This window comes from Apodemus sylvaticus, chromosome 14, assembly GCF_947179515.1.
Source record: "Apodemus sylvaticus chromosome 14, mApoSyl1.1, whole genome shotgun sequence".
In the NCBI taxonomy this organism is placed as follows: Eukaryota; Metazoa; Chordata; class Mammalia; order Rodentia; family Muridae; genus Apodemus; species Apodemus sylvaticus.
The window spans coordinates 12337137-12350627 of record NC_067485.1 but is presented as its reverse complement, the minus strand read 5'-3'; the positions used below and the strand labels follow the sequence as shown (position 1 = coordinate 12350627).

The 13491-nt window shown below is 49.9% G+C and overlaps 1 protein-coding gene across 6 annotated transcripts in view; it reads left to right on the top strand.

The window, feature by feature from the left end:
* The first annotated feature begins 4296 nt into the window (after positions 1-4296).
* Positions 4297-13491, top strand: part of Nsd1 (nuclear receptor binding SET domain protein 1) — a 110043-nt gene continuing 100848 nt past the window's right edge. The window contains exons 1-2 of one of the 6 annotated variants that reach the window (XM_052156665.1): positions 4297-4545; positions 6493-7433. In XM_052156665.1, coding sequence (XP_052012625.1) covers positions 6510-7433 — 924 coding nt within the window. In that variant the 5' untranslated portion in view covers positions 4297-4545; positions 6493-6509. Of the gene's footprint in view, positions 4546-5173; positions 5370-5434; positions 5456-5497; positions 5655-6492; positions 7434-13491 lie in introns of those variants that run through there. The other 5 variants (XM_052156670.1, XM_052156664.1, XM_052156667.1 and 2 more) reach the window with 5 other exon arrangements.

Sequence of the window (13491 nt, the reverse complement as noted above, 5' to 3'; positions counted from 1 at the left end):
GCACTGTGCATTGCCAAGGTTGTCTTTGCATATATCTCTCATGTATCCCAGGATGGTCTTGAACTTCCAATCACCCTGTTTCTAACAGCAAGGGTTAACATTACAGGCATGTGCCTTGAATGAAAACCTTCAAAACAGTTAAGATACAGGCTGGGAATGAAGGAGGGATAGAGTGGAGTTAGGAATTGTTTTCTGATGTTCTTTGAGCCTCACTGATTGATTTAAAGCTAGTCACTAGATGCCAGAGAACTGTGTGCTCTGTGCCTTGTTGTAGGAGCTCTCCAACTGACTGGAACAGGACTGAGAAGCAATAGTACCTTGAAGGATCATGCTTTTAGGGGGACAGGCAGGGATTATGGGTCCTTAGGACAGCATTAGGGAGACCTCTGGGAGGAGGCATCCTCTCCATTGATATGAACAAGTGTTTGCCTGACAGACAGGGGAAGACAGAGAGACTAGCAGGAGTATTGAGCTGAAGGCATGCGGCCTATCTTGGCACCAGGCCACACCCACAGGACTTTGCAAAGTGATACTTGAGGGGAAGGAAACTTGACAGTGGAGCTGGAGCCCTTTGAGTTAGAGCTATAGCTATGGGACAGCTTAGAGACAGTTTTTGGTACAGGAAGACAACATTGCTACAGGGCTGCCTGACCTCTGATCCAGCCTGGCTGACCTTAATCTTATGTATAAGTTAGCTCTGGAGAACCCCCTAGGTGGTGACATGAAGGAAATAGCTCATGGATTCCCACGAAGGAGTGGTCACTGTGTGCACTACCTGCATTTGGAGTAAATTACCAGAGGCCTTGTCGGCTCTGCCAAGCCCCGACTGAGAACAAAGAGTATGAACTGGGCAAGGGTAGGGAGTTTAGCTTTGTGCTTTTCATGTCTGCAAGATGGAAAGAATCCTGGAGTGTTCAATGAGACAGTGTCATGGATGAGGATAAGCTACTACTGTTTGTGGAATACAATAATCACGGCCTGTACCAGAGGCAGGGTCCTTTCTGGGCTTGGGATGTGTTTCTAGTGCTTTCAGAGAATAGCAGACTGTTTTTACTATACAGGTGAAGTCCCATCATCACATCCACGGCACCCTAGTTCCTTCCTTCCAAGGCTCTGCCTGATCGAGATCGAGCCTCTGTGAGTTTTCCTATCTTCATTTCAGCCTCTCCGTGCACATATCCAGCCTTGGGCCCCAGGCTCCAGATCATGGTTATGCTCAGCTGTGGTCAGCTCCTCCAATCTGGTGTTTCTCCAGGTTCTTCTGCTGGAATCCCTACCTGTGTCCTCCCTCCCTGACTATTCCCTTATATCCTTCAGAATCCCCACCCCACCCCCATTGAAGTCCTTTCTAGACCTGCTGGGTGCTCTCCCAGAACTTCTGGTTTCTCCCCCCGACAAGGCTCTCATCATGCGCAACAAGTATTTGCTGAGCTAACAAATCAAAAGGGAACAGTATTAACAGGGCTGCTGCACGGCCCAGCATACGTGCAGGCAGGTACCTTGCATCAGGGCACCTGATAAAACAACCATGGGTTACAGAGGAAGCAATGGGGCTAAGGTAATAATAGCACCTTGCCTGACAGTCACGGCCCAGTACATCTGTGTGGATGACTTGCCTGGCATTTTACAGCATCTGTTGGGCATGTAGGCCCGAACGAGAATGGAGCCTACCACACTTGTGAAAGTAATGGTCCTGAGACCTTGCACAAAGGACTCGATTAGTCCTTGATTCTTCGTAGACTAGTAAAGGGTTAAAGGAACAGATGTGTGTCAAGCCCTCTAATGCATAATACACGTTCAACAAACATTTATTCTCCTCCGTCTCCAGGTGAGGTGTACAGGCCTGGAATGGGTTCTTGAGTTGGAGTTGTGATTAGCAGAGAAGAGCTCGGTCTATACCCCTGAACCCCATCCTACAAGAAAGCAGCCCTGTCTCACTTGAGGATTCAGCATCCTTCTGAGTATAGAAGCTGAGAAGATACTCAACTCAGCTCCAGTAAGTGCACTGGTTGAGTCACTGTGGTAGACAGTTTTATAGTATGAGGTAGGGAGGGGCCCCAGGAGTTACCCAGGGAAGTCTGATTTTTCCCTGGGGTTCCAGTTTTGTTCATGTCAGTAACAAGGTCATCTTGAAAGAGGGAGGGAGGTAGGAGGTCAGAGGTCCCGCAGGGCAGTAGTCTGCAGAGATCAGCTAATCTCTCTCAGTACTTTTAGTTAACCCCTTTTTTCCCCTGAGGCCACAGGTTGCCTGGCACAGTATCTCACAATTTGGTTCCCCCAACCTGGTGCATTGCCTAGACTGCAGGACAAGGCGGCTGAAGGAAGCAATGACTTACATTTCAGTATTCATCAAGTACTGTCTGTAATTGTTAAGGATAGTGTTAGCTTGTTTCAGGATCCTCCCAGTTGCCTGTGACTTGGAGGCCACAGGTGAGGAAACAGAGACTGGGGGGCTGAAAGAAAACTTCAAGGCCTCCCAGTGGCAGTTATGAGTACCTCAACAAGTACTTCAAAATGGCTAGATACTGGGAAGGACCTTGGAGTGATTAGCATTGGGGCAACTGCCAGTTAGAAATGACCAGCTCAAATTATTATTTGTGAAAAAGGAACCAGTGAAAGCTTTCCCATTGAATTGCCTGACGGGAGTTAGGCAGGAGTTACTCCTCTGTAGAACAAAAGGCCAGTCTCCGTGGGATAGGGCCCCAGCTTTTCTCTGGCTAGTTTTAGCGCAGGGAAAGCTGCCAGTCAACTTTGCATCTGGAAACTGGAGTGTCTCCTTCTTTAACCTGAGGAGCCCTGAGGTCACAGTAGCCTCTTCACTCTTGCTTCCACCGGACACCTTCTCTCAGGAAACCCACTTGCGCTGTTGGCAGGGCCAGGGCTCCAGCATTACCAACGAGATGCTGCAGGCTTATTTCTGAGCCTCCTTTAATGGGTTGTGGGTCTTGGACAGCAAACAGCTGGAAGCATCCTACACTGCTGCTTGCTGGACACAGTCTCGAGGTAAAGGACAGGGAAGGATGGAGTTTGGCTCCACCAATGCAGATACTCAACCAGTACAGATACGCGGCAGGGGAATGCCAAAAGTGGCTGTTCTCCCTGGTGGGGGGTCTAGTTACCAGAGGGGCCCCGATAAACACTCTACTGGGGCAATAACTCTACACATTTACTAAGCCTCTGGAGGAATGGTGGTCACGTGGCCACCGAGGGCGGCGCCCTAGGCTTTAAAATGAACTCCAAATCACCGAAGGCTTTCTGGAAGAGGCGGGAATTCTCGGGCAGTCCAGTATGGCTTTCTCTCAACAACAAGGATGCGCTTAAAGCTCTAGGGACCAAGTAATGCCTGAGGTGAGCTTCTTGCAGTGAAGCAAACCCAGGAAGCAGCAGGGTCCGGGAAGGGAGAAGAGCCTCAGGGGACTGGAGTTGCGGGACCAGGCCTGGCTTGGGTTCCCTGACCCGTCCTTCCACTGTCTTTGAGGAATGGACGCGCTCCAGCCCTGCTAGGTCAGGGCGGCAGGGCCCTGGTGCTGAGTGCACGCCGAGGCCCGGTCCTCCTAACGCCGAGCGCTCCTAGGCCGGGGGTCTGTGCCTTTCACGCTTGGTCAGGCCGTCCAGCCTGTCGGCTGTCCCCGTGCAGTCCCGCAGGGGTCCCGATGCCTGGGCCTCGGGGGCGAAGCGCGCTCGAGAGGGCCATCTGCCTGGGTGCGGAGAACTGCAGCGTCCGCTGGGCGAGGCGCTGCCCCTCCCGGCCCCCAGCCCCGCGCGCCCGCACCTCGCCAAGGCCGCCAGCGCCCGCAGCCCGGGCCGCTGTGCCAGGCCTAGACCCAGACCCACAGTAGACGCGGGAGGCGGTGCAGGGATTAGTGGACCCCTCCCCCAAAGCTCCCCTCGCCCCGCCCGGGGCGGCGAAGACCCCTGGGCCCGAGGGGCACGAAGGAGCTTCGTCCCCGCGGTGTCTGCACTGGGGGCTTGGCCTCGCTGGGCGGGGGCTGCACGGCGGCAGGCCGAGGTGCGGGCGCGCTCTGAGGTTGCATCCCGGCCGGGGTGCGGTGCGGGGCGTGGGCTCAGTGCTGAGTGCGGGGCCTCGGGGTCTCGTCCCTGGGCTGAGGCCACGGTCCTGCGGCCAGTACCCCGGGCGGGTAACCCGACCCAGCTCCCCGGAGCCGCTCACCCCGCACGGCCCGGCATGGGGAGGGAGAGGGAAGAGGGAAGGGGGAAGGGAAGGGGTGGTGGGTGAGGGGCTGTGGGACCGCAGGGCCGAGTCCCCGGCCCGCCTGCGCTGCTCTAGGGCGGCTGCCCCAGGCTCCCGGGAGGAGCCAGCCCCCTGCCTCGCGGGCGTCGAGCCTGCGGCTGAAGGGAGCCCCGGGGCTGTACAGGCTTGGCTCGGGGAGGCAGACCCGAGCTGCTGCCTCCATTTTGTTTCCTGTTCAGCTTGGTCTGAAGTGGTGGTGGTGTGGCTTTGGGGTGCGGCTGGGCAAGGGGGTTCACCTGCGGCCACGTCTGCTCGGGGACTGGGGCCTCGAAGACCCTATCCCAAGCCCGCAGGTGAGCCCTACAGCGACAGGGGGGTCGCCTCGGCCTCTGGGTCGAAACCAGCGGGGCTGAGGGCAGGTGCCCAGTGGATGGGGAGCCCAGGCTGTAACCTAAGATGGAGGCCGGGGCTGACGCGGGCCTGAGCAAGGCCGGCGGGCCAGGCCTCAGCCAGGCCAGGTGTCTCCGGGGTTGGGGTTCAGGATGAGCAGGGTGCGGTTGGCCGTGTGCAACCAGGGGCTGGCGCAGCGCCCCGAGGTAGGTGAAGGGAGCCTAATGCCACCCACGACGCCCGCAGGCCCCGACACTCCAGGGAGGCGCGCGAGGCCCCCGGGGAGCCTGCCTCAGGCCCCGCCCGGGCAGCAGGGCCAGCCCGTAGGCCCCGGCCCCGAGCGGGCGCACAGGGGGAGGGGAGGGGGCGGCCGCAGCCGCTCCGCTGATTGGGCGGGCCGCCCGCTCGCGAGCCCGACTTCACCCGCCCTGAACCCCGAAGAGTGGGGCGCGGGAGCGCGCTCAGGGTGGGTGGGGGGGAGGGGAGGGGGAGTGCGCGCGCACCCGGGGCCACTATCGCACGCGGGCCGGCGCGAGGCGCTCTGCTTAGCACGCGCCGCCGCGGGGGCGCGCGCGGTGGGGGTGTGAGGTGGAGGAGGAGGCGGCGGCGGCGGAGGAGGAATAGGCCGGGGCAGGTCGCGTTCGCTGCCTTCTTGCCTGAAGAGAGACGAGGGGGGGAGGGGGGTGCGGCGAGCGGCTCCTCTCTCTGTCCTCCGCTCTGCTCGCGCCCCAGTGTAATGAGGGTCACCCCCTCCCCCCAGCTGGCCCGGGAGGGGGCGCGGGGCACGGTAACTAGTGCGCAGGGGTGGGCGACGGGCGGGCGGGCGGGGGAGGGAGGAGACAGCCGGGCCGGGAAGATGGTGGTGGCCGTGAGGTGAGGGACTCGGTGGAGGGCCGGCGGCCGAGCAGGGTTGGTGGCCCGCGGCGCTGCAGCCGCGGCGCCCTCCCCCTCCTCCATCACTACCAGCGGGCCTCGGGCCTAGCTGGCCGGGCTGCGGCGAACTTCCTCCCAACGCGGCCCGTGCATCGCCGGCCGTGGCCCCGCGCGCACCTCGGCCTCTGCTTCCCCTCAGGTAGCTGGCTGGGGGGCGCGGGGGCAGCTGCCCTCCCGCAGCAAACTTTGCTCGCTGCTGAGTGTCCCCGAGTGCCAACGGCGCTGCGGGGAGGTGCTGCCGCGGCTGTGGGAAGGAGCGCGGCCCGGGCAGGCGGCGTCGGCGTCGGCAGCAGCCATGTTTGTCAAGCTGTAGCAGCTGCTGCTACCCTGACTCGGCTCTGCCGACCGCCTTGGTTTCTCTCCCGGCCGTGTCCCCGGTGCCTCGGTCCTCGCAGCTGCGAACCCAGTACGTTTGCAGCCAGGAAGGCGAGCTTCGGGGCACACCCGCCTCGGCCGACCCGCTTGAGGCCTGCGCACGGTAGCTGCAAAGTCTCCGGCGCCGGCTGGGCGCGGGGTGCAGCGCTATTGTGACCGCTGCGCCCAGCTTGCGGAGGAGGAGGAGGAGGAGGGGATACCTTTTTGTGCAGCGTCCAGAAGCTGCCCCCGAAATCCGCAGCCCCTAATCTTTCAAGAGATTTGGCTGTCGGACCTTGGGCGTGGGGAGGAGAGCAGGGCTCCCGATTGAGATCTGGGAATTTTGACTGCCAAAGGGTTTTAATTTTAGTTCAGCCCCAGTGTCCACCAGCCTGCAGTGCAGGGAAGAGGAATGGGCTGTTTCCATGTGGCAGAATTTACCCAGCTCTGGGAAGATGTAGTTCTCACTGAGGCCATTTTCCTGTCGTCAGCCTGGAGAACTTTTCCCGTCCTTGGAAGTGCAGCAGAAAGGCCACTAGGCCTTCAGAAGTGGCTGCCATTTTGAAAAGAAGAGTCAGATGGTTTCTTAACTCAGATTAATTGCTGTGTCTTTTGGATTCTAGGTTGATGCAGGCACATTATGGATCGGACTTGTGAATTATCTAGAAGAAATTGTTTGCTGTCCTTTTCTAATCCAGTGAATTTAGATGCCCCTGAAGACAAGGACAGCCCTTTCGGTAATGGTCAATCCAATTTTTCTGAGCCACTTAACGGGTGTACCATGCAGTTACCGACTGCCAGTGGAACATCCCAAAATGCTTATGGACAAGATTCTCCATCTTGTTACATTCCACTGCGGAGACTACAGGATTTGGCCTCCATGATCAATGTAGAATATTTAAGTGGGTCTGCTGATGGATCAGAATCCTTTCAAGACCCTGCAAAAAGTGATTCAAGAGCTCAGTCGCCAATTGTTTGCACTTCCTTGAGTCCTGGTGGTCCAACAGCACTTGCTATGAAACAGGAGCCCACTTGTAATAACTCCCCTGAACTCCAGTTAAGAGTAACAAAGACGACCAAGAATGGCTTTCTGCACTTTGAGAATTTTACTTGTGTGGACGATGCAGATGTAGATTCTGAAATGGACCCAGAACAGCCAGTCACAGAGGATGAGAGTATAGAGGAGATCTTTGAGGAAACTCAGACCAATGCCACCTGCAATTATGAGCCTAAATCAGAAAATGGTGTAGAAATGGCCATGGGAAATGAACAAGACAGCAAGCCAGAGAGTAGACATGGTGCAGTGCAACGGCCATTCTTGCCATTAGCTCCTCAAACTGAAAAACAGAAAAATAAACGAAGTGAAGTGGACGGAAGCAATGAAAAGACAGCCCTCCTCCCAGCCCCCATCTCACTAGGAGACACAAACGTTACCGTAGAAGAGCAATTTAACTCAATAAATTTATCTTTTCAGGATGATCCAGACTCCAGCACCAGTACATTAGGAAACATGCTAGAATTACCTGGAACTTCATCATCAGCCACTTCACAGGAATTGCCATTTGTAAGCAGTTTTTGGTACAACTTAAATATATACTTGAATGTATATATACAGGCCACGTAAAGGGAAACTTTAATTTGTCTTTGGTTCCAGTTCATAGGTGGAAGCTAACGATGAGCTTTTTTTAGGGAAATTTTACTTTGATTTTTAAACCATATCTCTGAGGTGTGAGTTTGGTTCTTTATCTTTATCCCAAATTGCTTCGTTGAGGATTGGCTAAGAGTTAATGCTCTAAGGGCATTTGACTGAGGTCAGGTTTACATTTTCAAGATACAGGTAGGTATACATTTGATTCACTTTAAAAAACAACAGCAACAACAAAACTAAAGCTTTGGTCTGCTGATTCCTTGGAGTGGGGAACCGGTGTGTGGCCTGGAGTTCTGTTTCTTCGTAAAGCATGAGCCAAACTTGCTGCAAGTTGAAGTGCATTTTGGGCATAAATTTAACTTGGCTCAGATGGGAAGTTTTCTTGGCCAGCGCTCAGAATTTAAATTAGGTTAATTTTTCTGAACTTCTTGTAATGTTAAAGTGGCCCATCCTTTTGATGACTGCCATCACTGAGTTAGTCTTTGTAAGTTTGTCTGGGTTTAAAATTTGAAGTGTGTCTGTAGATACATCTTGTGTGCAAGCATGCAGGCGGGTATAGAAATGGAGAGGAATAAAGGAGTTCCTCAGTGTTCTGTAGTATTGCTGGAGGGCGGTAGTTCCTGAGGTCTTATTTTTTAGAACTTAGAATTTCTTGACTAGTGACCAGACCAGTTGATCTCTTTAGCCCCAGTTTCATCACTTCTAAAATTAAAAGTGCTTAATTTCTGAAAGACCACTTTTAGCTTTACATATTTGGTTCTGATTTAGTCCTGGTTCTGACACTACATTGTCATGGTTACTGTTAATGTCACCAGAGAAAATTTTTGTTTAGAGTCAACAGATGCCTGAAATTACAACATAGATTTTATAAGACAAATTTTTATGGTATATAGATGATTGTTTTGAGGACATTAAAATTTTATTTTACTTTATACTTCTGTCAGTCTCTAAAGGTACAGAGAATGTGGGTGTGTCACCTTTGTTTCTCTTTATTGATACCAGCTATGGTTTCTGAGCTTGACAGTTACAGATTTTTAAAAATTGCTGTGGTGAATATTTCAAATTTGTGTTGTATTGTCTTGGATGTATATTACAATTTGTAGTTTTATTTTGAAAACCTACTGACAGCTCATAGCTATTCTTGGGACACGTTGGTATTTATTGTACATGTGTGTAACTTCGTCTTTGCTTTCACGTGTACATTGGATGTGAGGGTAGAGCTAGATTCCACAGAAGCATGCAGTAGAAATGTAGACCCGTGTAGCTCGCTCTCATCGGGTGTACGTAGTCCGTCTCGTATTGGCCCTGTTAATTGCTACAGGGAGGGCTAAGCATAGTGGTTCACACCTACAGTCTCAGCACTCTGGAGGGTGAACACTCTTGAGTGTGAGGTCACCTGTGTTACATAGTGAGTTCAAAGTCACCCAGTCTACAGTATGAGACTTTCTCAAAAACCACCCTCCCACCAAAAAAATTAACCTTTTGAGTATATTATGCCTCTAACATGGTAGAAAATAAACTTGTATAGATGTAGAAATTTTTATTTATTCCTTTTTCTTCCTAGTATAAACCTGCATACATTGTACATATTAGGTGACATCTTGAGAAAATATTAGACCCCAAAGTTTGAACAGGCTGTGACCTTATTATTTAGTCTGTACTGTCTCATTGGGTGGTAAAAGAGATGTCATAAGAGGAGGAAGGACAAAGCCAGTCAGCTATGGTGGCTCATGCCTGTTTCCTAGCATTCAAGAAACTGAGGCAGAAAGGGTTACTTTGAGGTTGAGGCCAACCTGAGCTACAGTGTTCAAAACAAACAAAAAAAGATGTGGATTTTTATGATACTTCAGAGCATTTCAGTCAGAATTGAGTACTACTGGTGTCCTACTCTGTGGGTCCTGGGGATTAATTAAACTAAGGCCTTCAGCCTTGGTGGCAAGCTCCTTTATCTTCTGTGTGTCATCTTACCTGCTGTGTGTGTGTGTGTGTGTGTGTGTGTGTGTGTGTGTGTGGTTGGTTATTCAAGAAAGTGTTTTTCTGTGTAGCTCTGGCTGTCCTGGAACTCTGTAGACCAGGCTGATCTTGAACTCAAATAGATTCACCTACCTTTACTGAGTGCTGAGATTAAAGGTGTAGGTCACTACTGTCTAGTTCCTATGTATATGCCTTTGAGACAGAGTGTCATATAATTCTTGAACTCTCTATATAGCAGAGAATGACCTTGAACTTCTGATCCTCCTACTTCCACTTCTCAAAAGGATGGTTTTTTCTTGCCATACAGCCTAGACGGCCTCAAACTCAAATCTCCTGTTGGTATGACAGTTATGTATCAGTGTGTGCTCAGCCACTTGCATTGCTAGCTATGACTGCCCTGTGTAAAAACTGTCTTTTTTTTTTGAAGTGTCAAAGATGACTTTGAAACTTTTTCAAAGATTTATTTATTTAATAGATGTATATGGGTACACTGTTGCTCTCTTCAGACACCAGAAGAGAGCATCAGATCTCATTACATATTGTTGTGTGAGCCACTATGTGGTTGCTGGAGTTGAACTCAGTCCTGGAAGAGCAGTGCTTTTAACCTCTGAGCCATCTCTCCTGCCCAACTTTGAAACTTTTAACTGCCAGGCAGTGGTGGTGCAAGCCTTTAATCTCAGCACTTGGGAGGCAGAGGCAGGTGGATTTCTGAGTTCGAGGCCAGCCTGCTCTACAGAGTAAGTTCCAGGACAGCCAGGGCTACACAGAGAAACCTTGTCTCCAAAAACCAAAAAAAAAAAAAAAAAAAAAAAAGAAGCTTTTATCTTAGAATTTCTAATTACAAACTGATCTTTTCACTTTATGTCATGGTCACTTAAAATGTGATATTAAACTGTATGGCACATGTCAGTAATCTCAGCACTTGGGAGGCTGAAGTCAGAATTTGATTTTGAAGCTAGTCTGGGCTACAGAATGGATTTAAATGCTGGGTTGTTGTAGCACATTAAAGGCAGAAGCAGGTAGATCTGTGTTCCAGGCTAGCGTGGTCTACATATAGAGTTCAAGGTCAGCCAGAGCTATACAGTAAGATGTTCTAAGAAAGGTGTATGTTTGCATGCATGTATGTGTGTGTGCTGGATTGATGACTCAGCCTTTAAGAGTGCCAGCTCTTCTAGAGGACCCAGGTTTGATTCCCAACATCTGTATCAGGCAGCTCACAGCTGCCTGTACCCAGGGAGATCTGATGTCTCTGATCTCCATGGTCACACAAACTCATGTACATATACTTTTGTACATGTATACAAAATTAAAAATATAAATCTTGAGAGGCTAGAGAGAGATGGCTCAGCATTTAAGAGTACTGGCTGTTCTTCCAGAGGATCCAGGTTTGATTTGCAGCACCTACATAGTGGCTCATAGCCTTCTGTAACTTCAGTCCCAAGAAGTCTGACTCCCTTTTCTGGCCTCCTCAGGCACAGTATGCATTTAGTGCATGGATACACATGTGGACAAAATGTTCATACACAAAATAAAATGAAAAAAAGTAAAAATTAAAATCTTGAAAAAATTTAGACAAATAAGACAGTGGAGTGACATATGAAGGAAAAAGGGTGGTGAGTTCCATCACTCCCCCATCCCCCTTTCTCTCTCTCTCTTTCCCCTCTCTCTCTCTCTCTCTCTCTCTCTCTCTCTCTCTCTCTCTCTCTCTCTCTCTCTCTCTCTCTCTCATACACACACACACACACACACACACACACACACACACACACAGGTAAACAACCTGAGTCCAGTCTCCAGGACCTCCCACAGCCCAGCACTCACCTGCAGGTCAGAATAGCATGCTGGATTTAGTTACCTCCTTGTTTCTTGTGTATTCTCTGTACTCCCGGCTCTCTGGCCCATGAGTTTCAAGGCAATTGTGTCTATGCTGGGATTACAAGTGCAGACCACTGAATCAGGCTTTCTGTGAGTTTGGGGCATGGAGCTTGTGTGGTCAGGCTTGAAGGCTAGTAGTTTTACTGACTGGACCATCTCTTAGGTTTTTTGTTTTGTTTTGTGTTTGGAGAGGGGTTAGTTTGAGACAGGGTTTCTCTGTGTAGCCCTGGCTGTTCTGGAACTAACTTTGTATATTGGGCTGGCCTTGAACTCAGAGATCCACCTGCTTGTACGTCCTCAGTGCTGGGATTAAAGACATGTGCTACCACTACCTGGTTTCTTCACTGTGGTTTTGATTTATATTTTTGCTGATAGGTTAAAGCATACTTTTTCTAAAAATTGTCTTTATGTGTGGGTGTTCTACCTTCCTGACTATCTATATACCACTTGTGTGCAGTGGCATTGGAGGCTAGAAGTCGATATCTGACCCTTTGGAACTTGGGTTACTAATAGTTCTGAGCTATCATACAGGTTCTGGAAAATGAATCCTAATTTTATGGAAGAACAACCAGTGCTCTTAACTTACATCTGTGCAGAGCTGTGCTTATTTGTCATTTGCATGTTGTCTTTGCTAAATATATTAATATATTTTGTCTATTTTCAAATTGAAGATAATGGTGACCATTTTACTAATACAGTCCAGGTAACTTGTACTTTCCACCCTCCTGCCTTAGCCTACCACATGGTGAAATATTACTCTCCAGAGGTTTGAGGTAGGATTGGTTAATGTTGGTAATTGTATTTAGGTTTCCACACTTGCTAGGCAGGTGCTCTACCACTGATAGATAACACATGTATATGTATATCCATCCTTAATCCTTTTCTTACATTTTATTTTGAGAACAGGGTCTTGATAAATTGCTTGGTTTGGCCTTGAATTTACTATCCTTCTATCTCAGCCTCCTGAATATCAGGAGTAGGACTATGCTATAAGGCTCAGTAAGTTTTTAAAGAGTTCTTCCTGTATATTCTACAAGATAGGATTTCTCTGTGTAGCCTGGCTGGCCTGGAACTCAGAAATCTGCCACTCTCTGCCTTCTGAGTGCTGGGATTACAGGTGTGCGCCACTGTTGATCAGTGATGTACATTCTGTTAATAACTCAATAAACCATTATTTAACCTTTTTTTCTTTGGTTTGATCTGATCCCAAGCAGGTAGTCAGGCTAGCTTCAAACCCACTGAATAGGCAAGGATGACCTTGAATTCCTAATGTTCCTTTTTCCACTTCCTAGGTACTAAGGTTATAGGCGTGTGCCACCATGCCTGCCTACTTACAGGGTTTTTTTTTGTTGTTGTTGTTGTTTTTGAGAGTGTGTGTCTAAAAAAACCAGTGCTGGCTGTCCTAAACTTGCTGTGTAGACCAGGCTGCCCTTAACTCACAGATCCACCTGCTTCTGCCTCCCAAGTTCTGGGTTTAAAGATGTGAGCCACATTATGCTGGGCAATTTTTTTTTGTTTTGATCCCATAGTTTACAGGTAGTTTCTGTTTTTAGGAACTTGGTTGGAGATCCAATAAGATGATGCACGCTCATGCCCTAGTGTGCTGTATCGGGTTTTCATGTCTGCTGCTGCTAGATGAAATTAGAAAGGCCTTTAAAGTTTTCTTCATACTTTGGGCTCGTAAGATAGTTCAGTTAAATTCAGTAAATTTATTTATTTATGAGACAAGGTTTCTCTGTGTAGCCCTGGCTGTCTTAGAACTTACTATGTAGACCAGGCTGGCCTCAAATTCACAGAGATCCTCCTGTCTCTGCTTGCTTTGGGAGTAAAAGCTTGCACTGTCATGGTCAACCTTAAATGTAAATTTAAGCAACTTTTATATCCTCCTCTTCCTCTTTGTCCTCCTTGTCCAGTAGTCTCCCAGGGTATTCTTGAATTCCATGTAGTAGAAGATGGCTGGTCATGGACTTGATATTGATATGCTCTTCTGCCCTCTTCCCCAGTGCTAGAGTTAGGCATGCTCCACCTCGCCCATCCATGCAGGGAATAGAGGGTAGAACATAGGCCTCTGTACATCCTAGGCAAGTACTTGATCACAGAGCGTGTCCCTAACTATCCAGTACAG